This window comes from Amia ocellicauda, chromosome 15, assembly GCF_036373705.1.
Source record: "Amia ocellicauda isolate fAmiCal2 chromosome 15, fAmiCal2.hap1, whole genome shotgun sequence".
Classification (NCBI taxonomy): domain Eukaryota; kingdom Metazoa; phylum Chordata; class Actinopteri; order Amiiformes; family Amiidae; genus Amia; species Amia ocellicauda.
In genome coordinates, this window is record NC_089864.1 from 30,707,448 (window position 1) to 30,726,494 (window position 19,047).

Below are 19,047 nucleotides of genomic sequence, written 5' to 3' on the forward strand. Positions count from 1 at the left end.
GCCATGTTTCATTCGAAAATACCATCACCAGTCAAAGCAGCTCACAGACCCTTTTGCAAGCAGGGTTATTAACAGTGGTAACTCTTTCCACAAGCATATATGCAAAACTTTCAAGTATACTGCACGTGGATTTATTCCCCCCTTTATTTTTCACATTTTCATTACCTGTGAGGAACATTATAAATATGTTTGCGTGTTGACATGACCCTTTGGATGGTTTGGGGGGGATATAATCAGACCATTCAAAAGCTCAACTGGAGTGCTCATTTAAGATCCAGGGATCCAGGAGTAAGCTCAAGCTTTTGTATTATATATATTTTTTTTTCTGTGAAGGCTTAGAGCTGAACCCTTGAACCATGTCAAGCTGGTATAATTTCTAATTACCCACCAGAAAAATGGCACTCTGTGGCACTGAGTATTCTACACTCTCCTTAATTTCATCAAGACAAAATGATTAATACAAAGTGGATTAAGCTACTTTATAATCAATGTAGGAACGTCTAAATTCAAGAGATTTAAATAAATTCTACTTTTAGATATAATACTGGATATATCTGCTGTCAATTAGCTCTTAAGTACAAAATGTACAAAACACTCCTGAGACAAAATATATAGAATCTAGCAAGAGACTTGCTTTATTATGTGTTGGTGCTAATGTCTTATTGTTATGAAAGGGTGAAAGATTAACATATATATATATATATATATATATATATATATATATATATATATATATATATAAAAAACTGTCTGTCCTTGAAATAAACCAGGACATTTGTTTACTATATTTGTAACCTACGATGCAGAAGCTGTTCAAAGAGGCTCAAAGGATAAGAATTTTGTATATAGTGCAAGGAGACAATTAGAAGACAAGTAGCATTTTATTGCATTCCTAGCCAACTGTGATAATTTAAAAAAGTTTTACTTTGTGTTGTTCGTAGACTGGGTTGCATGCATGGGTATGTAAGTCCTTATCACTCTGACCCTAAAGCTATAGAGTTTGACTTTCAGAAATGACCCACACCGTTTTATTTTCTCCCTCCAAGATTTAACCAAAGGTGAAAGATAAAATATGCCTTGGTAAACTCTACAGAGATTGCAAACAGATCCTGAGAATACCAATCATGAGATAAGAGTGGAAAATCACCTATTTTAAGCTTACAATTTCAAGTATCAGCACATGGTCTAAATCTGTGGTGTGTAAGAACAGAAACATGTGATGGCTGCAATAAGGTCTAGTGTCTGTGATGAAACAGGAAAGTACTGTTTTAAAAGAAGACATTTTGGGAGGGGGCCAAACTGAACTTATGCAAATACAGGATATATCTTAGGAGCATTTTATTCCATCTAGGTCTTCAGGAGTGTTTAGCGTTCCTAAGTAGTCTGAAATGCACTACAGTAGACTGCTTAACCGTTTAACACTTGCAGAGCCATATCATGGTACTTACCAAAACCGGCTGTTGATAACCTCCAAGCTGCTGCTGCTGCTGCTGCGGCTGTTGTTGGTGTTGGGGTTGGCTGTGCTGGATGCTGGGAGATGGGTATCCAGTGACCTGGCTGGAGGACAAGGGCTGCTCTGGGGGAGAGCTGTAAGACCTGGCCGGCTGGCTGCCCAGGTGAGACTCTGAGAAGACCGAGGATCCTTGACCGCTGTCTACTGTCCCATCAGCTGGGGAAACACACAGCATGTCCCAAATACGAGACGTCAACAGATTAATTCATCCATCACAGAGAAAGGTCAGATGTACTATAAACCTCTCCTTCTACGCTGGAATTACTTTACAGAAAAGCAGGAGAGTTTGGTAACACCCTTGCTACTACCCTTTGAAAACACAAAGCAGTTTTTATTTTCTGAACTAGGGTTGCAAATTTGAAGACTTTTCCTTAAATCGACCGTCAACATCGTTAAAGATCAATCCAATGCGTGTTTTTTCTTCAATACAATTTTTATTTTAACAAGATGTGGACATATTTGACACCATGTAGATAACCACATATCAGAAAATGAGTGCAATACTCTTACCTCACTTTTGGATTAAACATGAAAACATTTTAAAACAGAAATTGAGTCAAAAGATCAATCAAAAATAAGGTGTTTTAACCTATATTTAAGAAGAACAAAAAAACAAAAATCGGACTCACCATCTTTGGATGAGTATTACATTTAAATGACTGTGGCAGTAAGTCCCCATATATCCAACTGCATCATTTAGATTTTCTGCAGGGTGGTCCGCTGTGTGTCGGACTAGCAGACTTTCGGTTGGCAGGACTGCGGACTTCACCATGCAATCACCGCCGATGTAATGGCAGGTGATGGTGATATAACTCTCCGCGGTCAAGGCAGTCCAGCAGTTGGTAGTTATGGCCGTTTGTAGAAGATTTTGGGGGGGCTTCGAAATGGAGTCCAGAATCAGGTGGTAGGGGGTCAGAGGTGGGGGGGTGCCGACTGTTTTTTCCAGTGTAAGAGCGGGGTGGCTGACTGTTTTGTGGAGTTACTTCTTCATTCTTGGATTCTTTTGATGTATTATTTTTAGGGGGGCAGACAGAAAATAAAGGGGGCGGCTGAGGATGTTTTGACGGACTGTTTGACCGCATCGTTACTTTATAATCGTATTATTTTTTGGGCGGCTGAGAGAAAATACAGGGGGGCTGAAGCCCCCCTAAATAGGGTCTAGCGACGCCCCTGATTGTAGCCAATTGTGCAGTAAGATCTGATTTCTTTTCTCTGTAGCTATGCTTCTCCTTTCTCTGCACCCGGTGCCTCATGATGGAATGCTATATCCCAGTTCCATCAAATTTATTAAGCCCCAAAAACCTTCACCGTCAACAATATTTATTGGCATCATATCTTCCTCTATTAACCGGCAAATCTCTTGTGTTATCCTCTCTGCGCGATGGCAGTAGGATGTTTGTCAGGTGATACATCATTGGCGTAGTCGTGGTGTTATATTTTAACACAGAATCACAGTATTTACAGTGAACATGATCCTTTTTTAAATCAAAGTGATCCCAAACCACACTTCTTTTTGTTTGCTTCATCCTTCTTTGGAAGAAGACATGGCTAGGTTCTTCAGGTAGTTTTCCCTCCAACAACAATTACATAGTGGCCTACATCAATCAAATTAATTGCCATCAATCAAATTGTTATCAAAATTAAATCGATCTTCGATTAATCATTAACATCCCTATTCTGAACACTACGGTTTGATCAGAGTGTTTCTGAGCTAAATTGTGACTGACCATTTTAGTTGGGACAGAGGTATTGTTAATGCATACATACATGCCATAGAGATGCCAGCCTGTTGGTACTGCAGCTGCTGGTGCTGGTCTGCTTCTGGTTCCTCTGGCTCTGTCTGGATGTGAGCAGCAGCAGTGGTGGGTCCGGTACAGTGGCTCTGTGGGACCCCTGGGGTCTGAGAAGAGCCTGGGACAAGGACTTGCTGCAGGTCTACTTGCTGCTCCTCCAGCTTTCTCTTCTCCTGCTCCTCGCGTACCAGTTGCCGCTGCTCCCGCTTGCGTTTGATCAGAGATACCCGGTCCTTGATAGCCTTGGCCATGGTCTTGTGATCGCCTTCACAGACATATCCAGACTCGACCTGCATAGCACAGAAATAATTGGCGAGAGATGGGCGATATGCATATGATGAACAAGTTTTAGGATACCTGCAAATGTAAGCTAAAAATATGGCTTTCAAAAATCACTATGGAAAAACACAACCCTACTGAAGATCAGGAAGTTTTTTCTCCATAGCTTGATATCCATCAGGAGCACATACCATTTCCTGTGCCACATCCTCTGGAACATCCTTCTGCAGGTCAAAGGAGAACTCAATGGCTTCATTGTCCTTGTACTTCCCCTTCAGTTTCTTCACATCTTCAATGCGCAGCCACAACTTGATAGCAATCATCTCCCCATCATCTTCCTCTGCTAGCTCCACACGCACCCCTGTCTCTTCCTGGAAGAAGGCGTGGTTCAGTAGGTCCTTGATGGCGTATCTAAAAGCATAAACAAGAAGACTCATCTACAAAAGTTCCTATATAAAAAGTTATCCTACATGTATACTACCGGTCAAAAGTTTTTGGACCCCTCCATCTTTCCAGTTTTTATTTAAATTCACACAGTTTAATATCTCAAATTAAAGCATAGAACAAAAACAATTGGAGATAAAAAAAGAAACCATGGAATCGTTTTAACAAAATTTAACCCCTTAAGCTGACAAACCCCTCTGGTACCCTTAAAAGGGCATCAAATCCGTTTGGTTCTCTTTAATCCCATGTGTACTCTTCACTGTTGTTTGCCAAGTGTTTGGTATCCCATGAAAGCTGAGACTCTCAGCTTTCTAAGGATGTGAAGCATTCTCTGTGAAGCATTCTGAAATGGGGGGGGGGATAATTGGTCTGTAGTAGGAATACAAAATCTAAAAATACTGACAACTATGACAGTGTACTAATACACAAAGATTTTACATAATTGGATCTGTGTTTGATGGAACATCAACTAATATGGATTAATCATTAGGTTAAATAAGCCTATTTGCAAAGAAATCCGATCGAAACTAAGTGATTTGTGACCGTCTGAATAAGACGCCCCCCCGGAACAGACTACGCATTTACTCCCCGGGCTCTGAATGACGGCAGGCGACACGGAAACTGTAAAATCGGATGTGTTTGAGAATGAAACATGATGGTAGCCAAGAGAATAATCTTTCAAACAATGTGCACATTATAGGAATACAGTGCAACTTCTATGCACAGGAGCTGCGCGTAACACTGCCAAATAATGCTTAAGAGGGTGTAGTAACAGTATATAACTCTGCAATCTACATTATAGTTTTTGGTAACCTAAACTTTTCTTTTTCAACCTCTGGCAGTTTATAGTTTACCTTTGTTCCATTTCAGGTTATTCACTGGACTTGAACTGCTTAAATTTCAATACAAACTGGAAAAATGCGGGTGCTCTAAAACCAATAGTGTATTAAAATCTGCTTTTAACTGCAAATGGTAGAATATTAAACATACCTTCTGCTGTAAAAAGATAATGGACCTAATATACTATACATTTTGGAATTAGAGAAGCAGACGGCTTAGTGTCTCCCAAGTTGGAGACTTTAGAGACATTAATGAACTGTTCATTTGTACCCAAAGCAAGAGTAGATGGCCTCCAACATGATCATGGTTCATAGCTCATATGTTAGGTAAGCCCACGTTTATTGTTGAGGTAGAAAAAATATAAGATAGTCTGGAAGCTTCACAACAGGACATCAGCATTAGCAGTACTACACCTACAGTGTAGATGATCAAACAACAGATTATCAAATTGCTTGGATAAAATGCTAATAAAGTGGTCTAGATTGATAAGGAATGGTGCTTTGTTGTGGAATAAATCAGATGGGCTACATCTTAAAAATTAAAGCAGCCCATAATTGAAATAAATATTGAGCACTATTCCAAAGCTGAGAGTATGAATTCAGCTACAAAAACATACATGAATGTTTCAACTCAAGAAGCATTTTAATTAAAGCACTGGAGATTTAAACCCCAAGATGCAGACATTTATGATGGTATTTCAGAATCTTGCCTAAGTGCAACAAAACTGATTAAATATTGTATAAAGAAAGGTTGATGGACTGGTTCTGTTAATTGCAAATTAGACGTGAATACAGTACTCATGATCTTAAACCAAGTCCATAAAACAGCTAAAACAACCATAGAAAGAACAATTGATTGTTAATAGAGAAAACAATAAAAACATTCTTAAACAAAGGTGCTGAAAATATTTAAAAAAGTAAATGTGTATGGTTACAATATACTAATTGTTCCCCTCAAGAATGTTAACTCCCTTAACAATAAGACGGATCCAAAAGTCTTCACTTCATGTGTATATCTAGACCTGGCTGTGGAATGCATTTTCTGGTTACTAGTTGTTAGGGCTGGGCGATATGATAATATCTCGTTAAGTTTGGGCGATACACAATATATATCTCAATATTTCTTGATTTTATCCAATCAAGCAACAAAATAACACCAAAGACATTCAAACTAGTATTTCGTTAATCCTTCAATAAGCAAAACTAACAAATACTACATGCAGGCTGTCATGGTAAATATATGCAGAATGCAACACATTACAGCGCAAGTGTTGTGTGATTACTATTACGTGTGTTATGATGTTATGGGATAGATATATATATATATATATATATAGATATATATATAGATATATAGATACATACACACACACACATATATATATAATATACATATATACCTATACAAATATACATAAGTTTAAAAATAGCTGGCGTTACAATAGTTTTAATAAATCTTAAATGCGGGGTGCCTTATTCCAGGGATTTTATATAGAACAATTATCCGTATTATATTAGGATGGTACAGCAGCTCCCGTCTAAAAACAGTCCATATTCACAGATGTCTAAAAAATTATTAATTAGTGAAAAAGTGATCATAATGCTTACGCATTTTGACTTATCTTCCTCAGAGCACATATATACATAGAGTGAGGGAAAAAAAGTATTTGATCCCCTGCTGATTTTGTATGTTTGCCCACTGACAAAGAAATGATCAGTCTATAATTTTAATGGTAGGTGTATTTTAACAGTGAGAGACAGAATAACAACAAACAAATCCAGAAAAACGCATTTCAAAAAAGTTATAAATTGATTTGCATGTTAATGAGGGAAATAAGTATTTGACCCCTTCCACTTAGTACTTGGTGGCAAAACCCTTGTTGGCAATCACAGAGGTCAGACGTTTCTTGTAGTTGGCCACCAGGTTTGCACACATCTCAGGAGGGATTTTGTCCCACTCCTCTTTGCAGATCCTCTCCAAGTCATTAAGGTTTCGAGGCTGACGTTTAGCAACTCGAACCTTCAGTTCCCTCCACAGATTTTCTATGGGATTAAGGTCTGGAGACTGGCTAGGCCACTCCAGGACCTTAATGTGCTTCTTCTTGAGCCACTCCTTTGTTGCCTTGGCTGTGTTTTGGGTCATTGTCATGCTGGAATACCCATCCACGACCCATTTTCAATGCCCTGGCTGAGGGAAGGAGGTTCTCACCCAAGATTTGACGGTACATGGCCCCGTCCATCGTCCCTTTGATGCGGTGCAGTTGTCCTGTCCCCTTAGCAGAAAAACACCCCCAAAGCATAATGTTTCCACCTCCATGTTTGACGGTGGGGATGGTGTTCTTGGGGTCATTCCTCCTCCTCCAAACACGGCGAGTTGAGTTGATGCCAAAGAGCTCGATTTTGGTCTTATCTGACCACAACACTTTTACCCAGTTCTCCTCTGAATCATTCATATGTTCATTGGCAAACTTCAGAAGGGCCTGTACATGTGCTTTCATGAGCAGGGGGACCTTGCGGGCGCTGCAGGATTTCAGTCCTTCACGGCGTAGTGTGTTACCAATTGTTTTCTTGGTGACTATGGTCCCAGCTACCTTGAGATCATTAATAAGATCCTCCCGTGTAGTTCTGGGCTGATTCCTCACCGTTCTCATGATCATTGAAACTCCATGAGGTGAGATCTTGCATGGAGCCCCAGACCAAGGGAGACTGACAGTTATTTTGTGTTTCTTCCATTTGCGAATAATCGCACCAACTGTTGTCACCTTCTCACCAAGCTGCTTGGCGATGGTCTTGTAGCCCATTCCAGCCTTGTGTAGACCTACACATCTTGTCCCTGACATCCTTGGACAGCTCTTTGGTCTTGGCCATGGTGGACAGTTTGGAATCTGATTGATTGATTGCTTCTGTGGACAGGTGTCTTTTATACAGGTAACGAGCTGAGATTAGGAGCACTCCCTTAAAGAGAGTGCTCCTAATCTCAGCTTGTTACCTGTATAAAAGACACCTGGGAGCCAGAAATCTTGCTGATTGATAGGGGATCAAATACTTATTTCCCTCATTAATATGCAAATCAATTTATAACTTTTTTGAAATGTGTTTTTCTGGACACCTGGGAGCCATTACCATTAAAATTATAGACTGATCATTTCTTTGTCAGTGGGCAAACGTACAAAATCAGCAGGGGATCAAATACTTTTTTCCCCTCACTGTATGTATATACACTCACCTAAAGGATTATTAGGAACACCATACTAATACTGTGTTTGACCCCCTTTCGCCTTCAGAACTGCCTTAATTCTACGTGGCATTGATTCAACAAGGTGCTGAAAGCATTCTTTAGAAATGTTGGCCCATATTGATAGGATAGCATCTTGCAGTTGATGGAGATTTGTGGGATGCACATCCAGGGCACGAAGCTCCCGTTCCACCACATCTCAAAGATGCTCTATTGGGTTGAGATCTGGTGACTGTGGGGGCCAGTTTAGTACAGTGAACTCATTGTCATGTTCAAGAAACCAATTTGAAATGATTCGACCTTTGTGACATGGTGCATTATCCTGCTGGAAGTAGCCATCAGAGGATGGGTACATGGTGGTCATAAAGGGATGGACATGGTCAGAAACAATGCTCAGGTAGGCCATGGCATTTAAACGATGCCCAATTGGCACTAAGGGGCCTAAAGTGTGCCAAGAAAACATCCCCCACACCATTACACCACCACCACCAGCCTGCACAGTGGTAACAAGGCATGATGGATCCATGTTCTCATTCTGTTTACGCCAAATTCTGACTCTACCATCTGAATGTCTCAACAGAAATCGAGACTCATCAGACCAGGCAACATTTTTCCAGTCTTCAACTGTCCAATTTTGGTGAGCTTGTGCAAATTGTAGCCTCTTTTTCCTATTTGTAGTGGAGATGAGTGGTACCCGGTGGGGTCTTCTGCTGTTGTAGCCCATCCGCCTCAAGGTTGTACGTGTTGTGGCTTCACAAATGCTTTGCTGCATACCTCGGTTGTAACGAGTGGTTATTTCAGTCAAAGTTGCTCTTCTATCAGCTTGAATCAGTCGGCCCATTCTGCTCTGACCTCTAGCATCAACAAGGCATTTTCGCCCACAGGACTGCCGCATACTGGATGTTTATCCCTTTTCACACCATTCTTTGTAAACCCTAGAAATGGTTGTGCGTGAAAATCCCAGTAACTGAGCAGATTGTGAAATACTCAGACCGGCCCGTCTTGCACCAACAACCATGCCACGCTCAAAAGGATTATTAGGAACACCTGTTCAATTTCTCATTAATGCAATTATCTAACCAATCAATCACATGGCAGTTGCTTCAATGCATTTAGGGGTGTGGTCCTGGTCAAGACAATCTCCTGAACTCCAAACTGAATGTCTGAATGGGAAAGAAAGGTGATTTAAGCAATTTTGAGCGTGGCATGGTTGTTGGTGCCAGACGGGCCGGTCTGAGTATTTCACAATCTGCTCAGTTACTGGGATTTTCACGCACAACCATTTCTAGGGTTTACAAAGAATGGTGTGAAAAGGGAAAAACATCCAGTATGCGGCAGTCCTGTGGGCGAAAATGCCTTGTTGATGCTAGAGGTCAGAGGAGAATGGGCCGACTGATTCAAGCTGATAGAAGAGCAACTTTGACTGAAATAACCACTCGTTACAACCAAGGTATGCAGCAAAGCATTTGTGAAGCCACAACACGTACAACCTTGAGGCGGATGGGCTACAACAGCAGAAGACCCCACCGGGTACCACTCATCTCCACTACAAATAGGAAAAAGAGGCTACAATTTGCACAAGCTCACCAAAATTGGACAGTTGAAGACTGGAAAAATGTTGCCTGGTCTGATGAGTCTCGATTTCTGTTGAGACATTCAGATGGTAGAGTCAGAATTTGGCGTAAACAGAATGAGAACATGGATCCATCATGCCTTGTTACCACTGTGCAGGCTGGTGATGGTGGTGTAATGGTGTGGGGGATGTTTTCTTGGCACACTTTAGGCCCCTTAGTGCCAATTGGGCATCGTTTAAATGCCATGGCCTACCTGAGCATTGTTTCTGACCATGTCCATCCCTTTATGACCACCATGTACCCATCCTCTGATGGCTACTTCCAGCAGGATAATGCACCATGTCACAAAGGTTGAATCATTTCAAATTGGTTTCTTGAACATGACAATGAGTTCACTGTACTAAACTGGCCCCCACAGTCACCAGATCTCAACCCAATAGAGCATCTTTGAGATGTGGTGGAACGGGAGCTTCGTGCCCTGGATGTGCATCCCACAAATCTCCATCAACTGCAAGATGCTATCCTATCAATATGGGCCAACATTTCTAAAGAATGCTTTCAGCACCTTGTTGAATCAATGCCACGTAGAATTAAGGCAGTTCTGAAGGTGAAAGGGGGTCAAACACAGTATTAGTATGGTGTTCCTAATAATCCTTTAGGAGAGTGTATATATATATATATATATATATATATATATATATATATATATATATATATATATATATATATATATATATATATATAAGTAGCACTGCTGCCTCAAAGCTCCAGGGGTCCTGGGCTTGAGTCCCCGCTCGGGGGCCTGTCTGTGTGGAGTTTGCATGTTCTCCCTATGTCTGCGTGGGTTTTCTCCGGGCACTCCAGTTTCCTCCCACCGTCCAAAGACATGCGGGTTAGGTTGATTGGTCACTGTAAATTACCCTGTGTGTGTCCCTGTGTGTGTTGCCCAGCGTTGGACTGGCGTCCCGTCCTGGGTGTATTCCTGCCTTGCACCCTATGCCTGTCGGGATCAGCTGCGGCTGCCCCGCGACCCTCACCAGGATAAGCGGTTTCGAAGATGGATGGATATATATATATATTTATTATAATCAAATAGTGTGATATTTAAAGTTCAACTCCAACAATAAATACAATTAAGAATGTGACTACATATTACATAAATAACGGTTTTATTTATATGATCTAGTCCACTGGATTTTATTATACGATTTTTGCTTAGGTCACATGTATACAATTTATGAGATACAATTAAAATGTCGTTGTCCCAACCCAATCTTCCTCCCAGAAATAACCAGCCTGTATCAGGAATTCAAAATAACAATCAAATGATTCTCAACCCAATCTTTTATGGGGAATTTAATACATCTGTCCATAACTTAAAATCTAGTTAAAACAATCACCTTTCATCCTTGTTTTGGCGAATGCATCCTTCAATAATCTCTTTAACCTCAGGTATCGCTACCTTGTCGAAGCTGCCAGGCTTCACTCCCTGTACCAGAAAAAACAAGAACAAAAAAAAACAAAAATAAAAAAAAACAATTAGAGTAGGAAAGAAACCATCAAGAGCTGTATGCTTTAAGATCTCATAACAAAAGATAAAGCTGGTTGTCAACAAACAAATAACTGAAAATGGTACAGGAGCCACTCTTTGAGATTATTTGGAAATCTCTTAAATTGTTTAAGATGGTCTTTCAGCTTCCTAAATATATTTTAAGAGGCATCAAAAGGTCATGGAAAATAAGAGTTCTGCCACTGTGGGATTTTTTTTTTGGTTGTTCTCTGTACACAGCAGGGGTGACTTTTACTATTGCTTGGGTGAGCTGCTCTTTTCAGGGTTAGGAGAAATCAAGAAGATTGAAAATACTGAGCTACCCAGTCACTCTCTATCAGCAAATAAAGTGAAAGATGCCAATTTATTCCCCCTCCCAGTCGGCAAAAGCATCATCAGCAAACCTAGAACATGAGCCTACAACATCTGATCATTTTGTCTGCTGAAAGTATAATTCTTCTCAGTAAAGATGAAATTATAATCCTAAATGTTTCTTATCTCTAAAACCATCTAACAAGCTTGCAATCCAGACAGTTTAGAAATGTAAAATGTGAATTATAAGGAGCATTTAATGCAACGTGAACATTAAATTCAATCTCACTTAAAGTACAACATGCAGTATGAAATTGGCGGAAATCAACACAAAACTAACGCTTCAAGTAAAACGAAAAACAAGAATGACAGCTAAAACATTGCAGAAAAGTAAAGCAAAATGTAGGTTTTGAAAACTATGCAGTGCAGAAGTAAAACTGTAATTCAAGACAGTAAAGTTACACCCTGTTATTAAAGTAAGCATGTATACACAAGATATGGGCATACAACCTCCTTGAAGTTAGAAGATAAAGAAAATGTACAAATCAAACCACCTATAATTTCCGGTAAGTTAGCCTTAAGTATACAAATTACTATGCAACCAATAGGAGAGATGGATCAAGAAATCATTTTGATCCTTCTTTCCATCTACCCACCTCCTCGTTGCATGCTTTCTTGTTGGATACAGAACAGCAGCATTGAGCACTGACTACATTCAGGGTACAATAGTATTTCTTCCTAAAGTCCATCATAGGAAGTGTAGGTTCCAGTAGCCCTTTGGAGAAGCATACTCCTCTCCACACCACTAACTGCAGTGTTGTGGACAGTCGCAAAGAGACTCAGAGACAGACAAGCTGCCAAACAGGAGCTCCTGCAGTGGGATTTTTACTAACTGCGTACTATGTATGCTGGCTCCAGCTCCTCCTCACTTACATCAGCAAATTACAAAATCTAGGCTTCACTCTGCATTAAATGTCTTTTAAATTCTTGTTTTATGAATAGATCACCAGCATTTTTTTCTTTGTCAACTGAATAACTGAATATTACACTCAACAGGATTTTGCTGAATGTTGAAAAACAATCCAAATAGAACCTTTTCATATCATTAGAACTGTAGATTAGTATTAGCATTTGAATACAGTACATTTCCACAGTACGTTTAAAATGTCACAGAACTGTCCAAACAAGAAGCTGCTATGCAAATCCCAGATTTAAGAGTTAAAATATTAATGTTTAAAGATAGAGTAAGACAGTATCAGCTCATGCCATCAAATGTATAATGAAGCTTCCATAGATTAGGAGACGCTTAGCTTTCTTAAAGCTTTTTATTTTTAAAACTCCAATTTATTTTAATCAGTTAACTGTGAATATGAAATACTTTTAAATAAATAATACGTGAAAATAAAATTAAAATAAAATACAAGCAAGTGGTTTACCACTCAACAAATAATTACATCATAGATGCGTATGATGATTAAAAAATATATTTTTTTAAGAAGATTTTCCGTTATTTAACTATGGTCCTTGAACTGTCCCCCAACTGAAAATCATACAGGTCCATCCTTTTACAATGTCACATTTGCTTACACAAAAGTGGAGCAAGTTTACTTCAAAAGGCACTTACCAAGTTTCTAGAAGTCAGACACAAAGCTGTGCTAAGCTGGGATAAACCGCATATACAAAATCTTTCTTTTCTTTTTTACCATGTCTACTGCATGGTAGTCTGCTGTGGTATTATTTAACAGACTCGGAGATCACAGCCTTCTGAAACCATCTCCTCATATTCGGAGGATAAACAAACTTGTGATGATTGAAGAATGGAAGGAATTAAATTCTATGAATACGAATGTAATTCAAATCCTCATTACTGCTGCTTTAAGGTGTTTAAGATTTTTGAAATGTGTTACTCTGCTACTGACCATTAAAAACAGACTGGAACTTTATGTTAATCAAAACATTAGGGAGAAAGTTGTATTTGTTCAGCAAAAAATAAGGTTCCCATTTGTTTTAAGTAATTTTCCCAACAAATGTAAATATTGGAAAAATTTATTTGCAACAAGTGGGACCTTGTAATTTATGCATTCATTTTCAAGAAGAATTAATTTACCCAAAGCTGTTCTAATTGCCATAAAAAGGCCTAGGGATTAAGCAGCCTCCCAGATAACAAAGAAACAAAAATAATTTAAGAATTAGTAACAAATGACTGAAACCCAGTGAAACTGTCACTGACTGTAAAATCTTCATCACAAAATTCCAATTAAAGCACAGGATAATTGCCAAGTGACAGAAATGCCTACCCCCACCTGGAACTTTGAAATTCCAATGGACAGTTCAGACATGCACTAAAGAATGGGGGGGGGGAAGGCAGACTTTAAATCACCTGATACTCAGTCTAAATGTTTTCAAAGTGCTTTACATTTTTGTATTCAAAGAATGTTAGTTACAATGTCAAAATTCAAATATGTAACTTTGATTAATGAGGACAAGTAACCCCCTCCCCCACAGGAAAAAGAAAAGTAACAATGTTGCCAGCAAATGCATGGTTTCAGACATGGAACGTATTCCTGAGATGTACATTAAAGTGGTCACTGTTTGAATACCTAATTATTTACATTACTTGGTCTGCATCTTGTGTCAAACTCAGGCATTAAAATTATTGAAATCTAAGAATTTCTGACTTCTGAAATGCGACAGATACAGAAATTGCAATAACCAACTTACTACCCATAACCTACCAAATGTTGCATTTCTGTTTACCCAAAAGGCTTCCTTGATAATTTTCACATTCAATGAATTTGGGTACAGCAGTGTACTGTTATTTGACTGAAAAATCTAATTATATCCATTATAGTTTTCCCAAATGATTCATAATTTTATTTTCATCTGAAATGCATATGATTTGGGGTTTAATACTCAGTGATTTGTATATTAATTATGTTTATTCCTGCCCATCGTGCAGTTATCTAGAAAACTACATCAACAAAACAAAAAAATAAGACCTTTTTAGAAATTAAAATCTAAATTTGAAAGAAACTAAAAGGGATAACAATAGAGCAAGTGTCCACAGCAAACTGTGTAATTGTTGAAGTTGGAAACACACCCCTGCTTTGTGAGCATTTGTTTGGGTCCCTGCAGTAAACAATTGCCACTGGTCAGACATTTATTTTAAATCTCACCATTTCAATTCTGGCAGAGCAGCTATAAACGGAATGTTCCACAGTGAGTTCCATTAGGGGTTACACAGATATTCAGACCACAGAAACTTTAATCATCTGAGATTTTGCCCTTGTAATGTAATTCCATCAGCTCAGAGGCTACATATTAAGGTTATCTTTGGTAGAAGCTTACCATTCCTATTATAAAGAAACAGTTGGTACAGAAAAAAAGATAACTGCATTTCTCCCAAGATCAATCTCAAATGTATACTGCTGGTCTTTACTTTGTTATTACAATTTTTTTCTTCTTCTTCTTCTTCATACACTGGTTCGTCTTGCACCATTAACTGTTAACTAATTGGAACATCTATGAAAATGACAAATAAAAATGACCTGAAACCTACATAATGCAGCATACAAATAAAACAATTACAAAATGAACATGTGGTAGAGGTGAAATAAAACTGAATAAACTGTATAAACAGTATAAACCAAATAGCTATAACCTATCTAGCAGGCTCAGAAGAGGAACACAATGGGGATTTTGCACAAATGCCATTTTTAATTTACTTAGAAGCATAAAAATGTAGGATGTACAGAGACAGTAAATTTCCTTTGCATGAAACAGCAGAACATTCATCAGGGAAAGTGTGTAATATCCACTGTCATATACAATAACTATTCCAGTCAAACTAACTAATATAAAGAGCTGTTCACATGTTACAGGCAAATTTACTAGACATCATGCTTACTTTACCCAATTCTACTTTGCTTGTGTGTGTAGCCTGTCAACCACTGTAGAGATGCCTTAAGCATGTTTATTTACATTACAGTAAATCATCATGACAAATACAGGGAAGAAATAATGAATCCTACAGATCTTTCTAGCATAAGAAAGTATACCAAAAGCATAATTAACAAAGAACAAAAACACAGATGATATTTAGGATAATATTAAGGTGTATTAGGAGGTTGTTTTGCAATACAATCCTACTGCTCTATCACAGAGAACATGTGTGTCTTCAAAAAGGAATGTCATCAGTCTCTTCCCATTCTTTGTCCCCCCTCCTGCCATCCACTAAATGCTTGCCAACTATTTATGTCACAAAGTTTGGCATTATGTCACATTACATTATTTTTTTAAATATAAAAAATAGGCTTTTGTCTAGGCACCCTGGGGATTCTATTTCAACCTGACAATAAATAAATCTATATATAACATTCATTGAAAATATGCAGGAACATTTCCCATACTAAAGTGATTTTTGGGGGTGATTTTAATCTAAATTATTAAAATAAAAGTACAATTATGACAAAATATTGAACTATTCTTTTCATAAAGAATTATGTTGTGATGTAGAAAATACCTTTAAAATATTTCGAACACACTCTATAGCATTGAACTCTAATGTAATCCTATTACTCATTAAATGCTAACATTAAAATAAACTAAATGTAATTGTATACATTTCCTTAGGAAAAAATCAAAATTCATGAAAAATGCTACAAAGTTTTAAAAACGGATGAACGTTGCTGAACAGTGATAGTGCTATTAATGTATGCAAAAGGATTTTTTTTTCCCCCAAAAGTAATAGAAGCTTTCTGAGTTTAAATACAAATTGTAAAATTGACAAAATCGGAGGATAAAACCATGAGGAAAAAAAAAGTTTAGATGAATAATAAATATAAAACTTGAAAATAATTCATTATGGTGAAAAGCACATCTCCTAAGTCAGCTATGCCCTAAAGCTGGGAGGTTGGCAGACCACATCCTAACAATTCATCTAGTAAATTAGTGATTGTGAATGGTGTACAAGGGGCCGAGTTCTGACAGGGTTTGTTAGAGGGGTGCTAATCACACAGGACTCTCCTCTGACCAGCAAGGCACTGCATGTTATCATTAGGCTGGGGTTACTCTGCTCATACAGCCATAATGTTTGTTCTTGACTTTAAAGGTCAAAAATATTAAGGTGACTTAATGTTGTCTGTTTGTTTAATGAATTTTCTTTAATGAATTGTGATGTAAAGAAGTAAGGTGCTGATAATCAGAACAACCACCTTTAAATACAGTGACGTTACATACTTGACTATCCACATGGATTTGAACATTATAAAGAGCTTAACTAAGATATTGAATACAGCCTGTTGTCTACACACAATACATAACAGCTGGCATATGGAAATACTTTAATAGCTGCTTGAAAATATACATTTCAATTTAAGTAACATGACATAATTGCTAATTATGGACACCAATCTACCATAATACAGAATAAAAATGAACTATACACACAGCAGGGTTGAAAACTTATATTCACTAACATTTCTTCCTTCAATACATCTGCAGATATTTGGATAAGGTTTGTATCACCAAAATGTATTTTCCCTCTGGCATAAAGTACATTACTTAAGATATTCAAGACAGAAGTTAGTTGACTGTGACGTCAACTAAATTATTTCCACGATTACAAAGTACAGCATTATCAACTACTGTTCTACTCCTTCAGCTTTCCAAATGTACAATTTTCTAACAATTTAAAGGATAACAATCCCACTGAATATGACATAACAAGAGTTAGACTGTTTAGCACTAAGGTAATCTCTAAAGGTCCACAGAAGTCAAGCACATGTGACCCTGGAGCAGAAAGTTTTATAAGCTATTTCTATTTCTTGGAACATTTGTATTTTTTCCCTTTACATAGTAGGGTATGTTTTTCTGCTTTAACTCCTGAGTCCCAAAACCCTTTAGCACCTGGACCAGGAAGAGAGCGACACTTTCCATAATCCCACAACAACCCTAACCAGGCGGCAATTGATTTTATGATTTGAATAAGTGAGTAAGTAAACCGGAGAAAGTACTGGAACTATTGCCTTTGCAAATGATCACATCTGACACCAATGTAAGACTATACAACAAAATGGCTTATGCAGTTTATGTAAGAGGTTTTCTTTGTCCTCTTGTTTTAGAGTAAAAATATATGGTAGTTTCACATCTAACACAATCCTTTAGGATGTATCAATTAAAAAAAAAATGAAAAGGCCACCTTTTTCACATTCCTATTACTTTAACTCGCCATATTATCTAAGTATTAGACTTTCTGAAAACAAAGAAACCATAAAAGTCCTGCCTTCTTAATTTGAAACCTCATTAATTGATCTGACATCTGGCCAAAACCAGTGTTAATCAATTTCTTTCCTTCTTAATTGAGTAAAGACATGTGTCACAAATACCTTTTTAACAAACAAAATCTAAATAAGAAAATGGGACAACAGATTTTATACTAGAACAAATAAACTTACATTACTATACTGCTCTATTTGATGACCCATTACCTTTGAATTGAGTATGTATGATAACTATAACCTATAAATACTAAAACTGCATGATAAAAACAGGTTAAGAATGATTTCAATTACTTTTAAATGTTTCTTTAAAATTAACCTGATCTGATCCGCTACATCAGGGTTAACAGAAGGCTAGAATCCCTTCAACAAATTCCAAGTAATCACTGCAACCTGACACAGAAATCTCTAAACATATTGCCAGTAGGAGTGCATCAGCAAAATAAACCCACAAATATTGACCTCTCACTGGCATGCAGGCAGGGTTATAGTTTAATACGTATTTCAGGGGTAAAAGCACTCTAGGACATTCAGGAAAATTAGCAAGCTTGTTTTGCTTTGTGACATAATACTATACCTCATCTATTACATTAAATGTGCTTAAATAAAGATGCTTAAAAGACAAAAGAAAAATATCAAGATGCATCTAAGTGGTGAATGTGACACTACCTTAAATTCAAACCATTCATCATGACGGTAGCGAGAACAGCTTGCAATTAAATCATAATTTAATAATCATCGGTTTTCACATGTTTAACAATTAGATCTCTTTGAACGATTTTGATAGAGGAAATACTTCACTTTCAGAAGCGGAGATATGTGCTTGACTTGTAGACAGACAGGGAAGAGATCAGCTACATTATGTCTGAAGATATAATCTCAAGTGTCGTGTGGGATCGCGAAAAAAATAACAGCATGGAGTGAAAACCACGTACAGATACAATTACTGCTTACAGTTAATATCCAAGTGTATTTAAAAACTTGGATTTCACAGGACCCGGTGCAGTGCCGTGACTAGTTAAAAATAAACTGAAGGATATTAATCGGAGCGCTAGCGACGATATTATTAATATTTTATGAACTGGACAATGTTTCAGGCTGTGTTTAGTGAATGGTATGCAGGGACAATCCACAGAGACAGTCAGTATGAAGGCGAAAACGATTCCGTTAACGTGTGGCCATTTACAAGTTAAATGAATGAATTAATAAATCCAGCAGATCTGGGTTTCAT

General features: G+C 37.8%; 1 protein-coding gene across 7 annotated transcripts in view; it reads right to left on the reverse strand.

Moving 5' to 3' along the window:
• Positions 1-19,047, reverse strand: part of LOC136772021 (serine/threonine-protein kinase WNK1) — a 182,483-nt gene that overhangs the window by 71,011 nt on the left and 92,425 nt on the right. For all 7 annotated transcript variants that reach the window (XM_066724672.1, XM_066724674.1, XM_066724675.1 and 4 more), the window contains exons 6-9: positions 11,078-11,166; positions 3,777-3,996; positions 3,281-3,596; positions 1,449-1,669 (exon numbers count right to left, since the gene is read on the reverse strand). In XM_066724672.1, the coding sequence (XP_066580769.1) occupies positions 1,449-1,669; positions 3,281-3,596; positions 3,777-3,996; positions 11,078-11,166 (846 nt within the window). The remainder of the gene's footprint in view (positions 1-1,448; positions 1,670-3,280; positions 3,597-3,776; positions 3,997-11,077; positions 11,167-19,047) is intronic.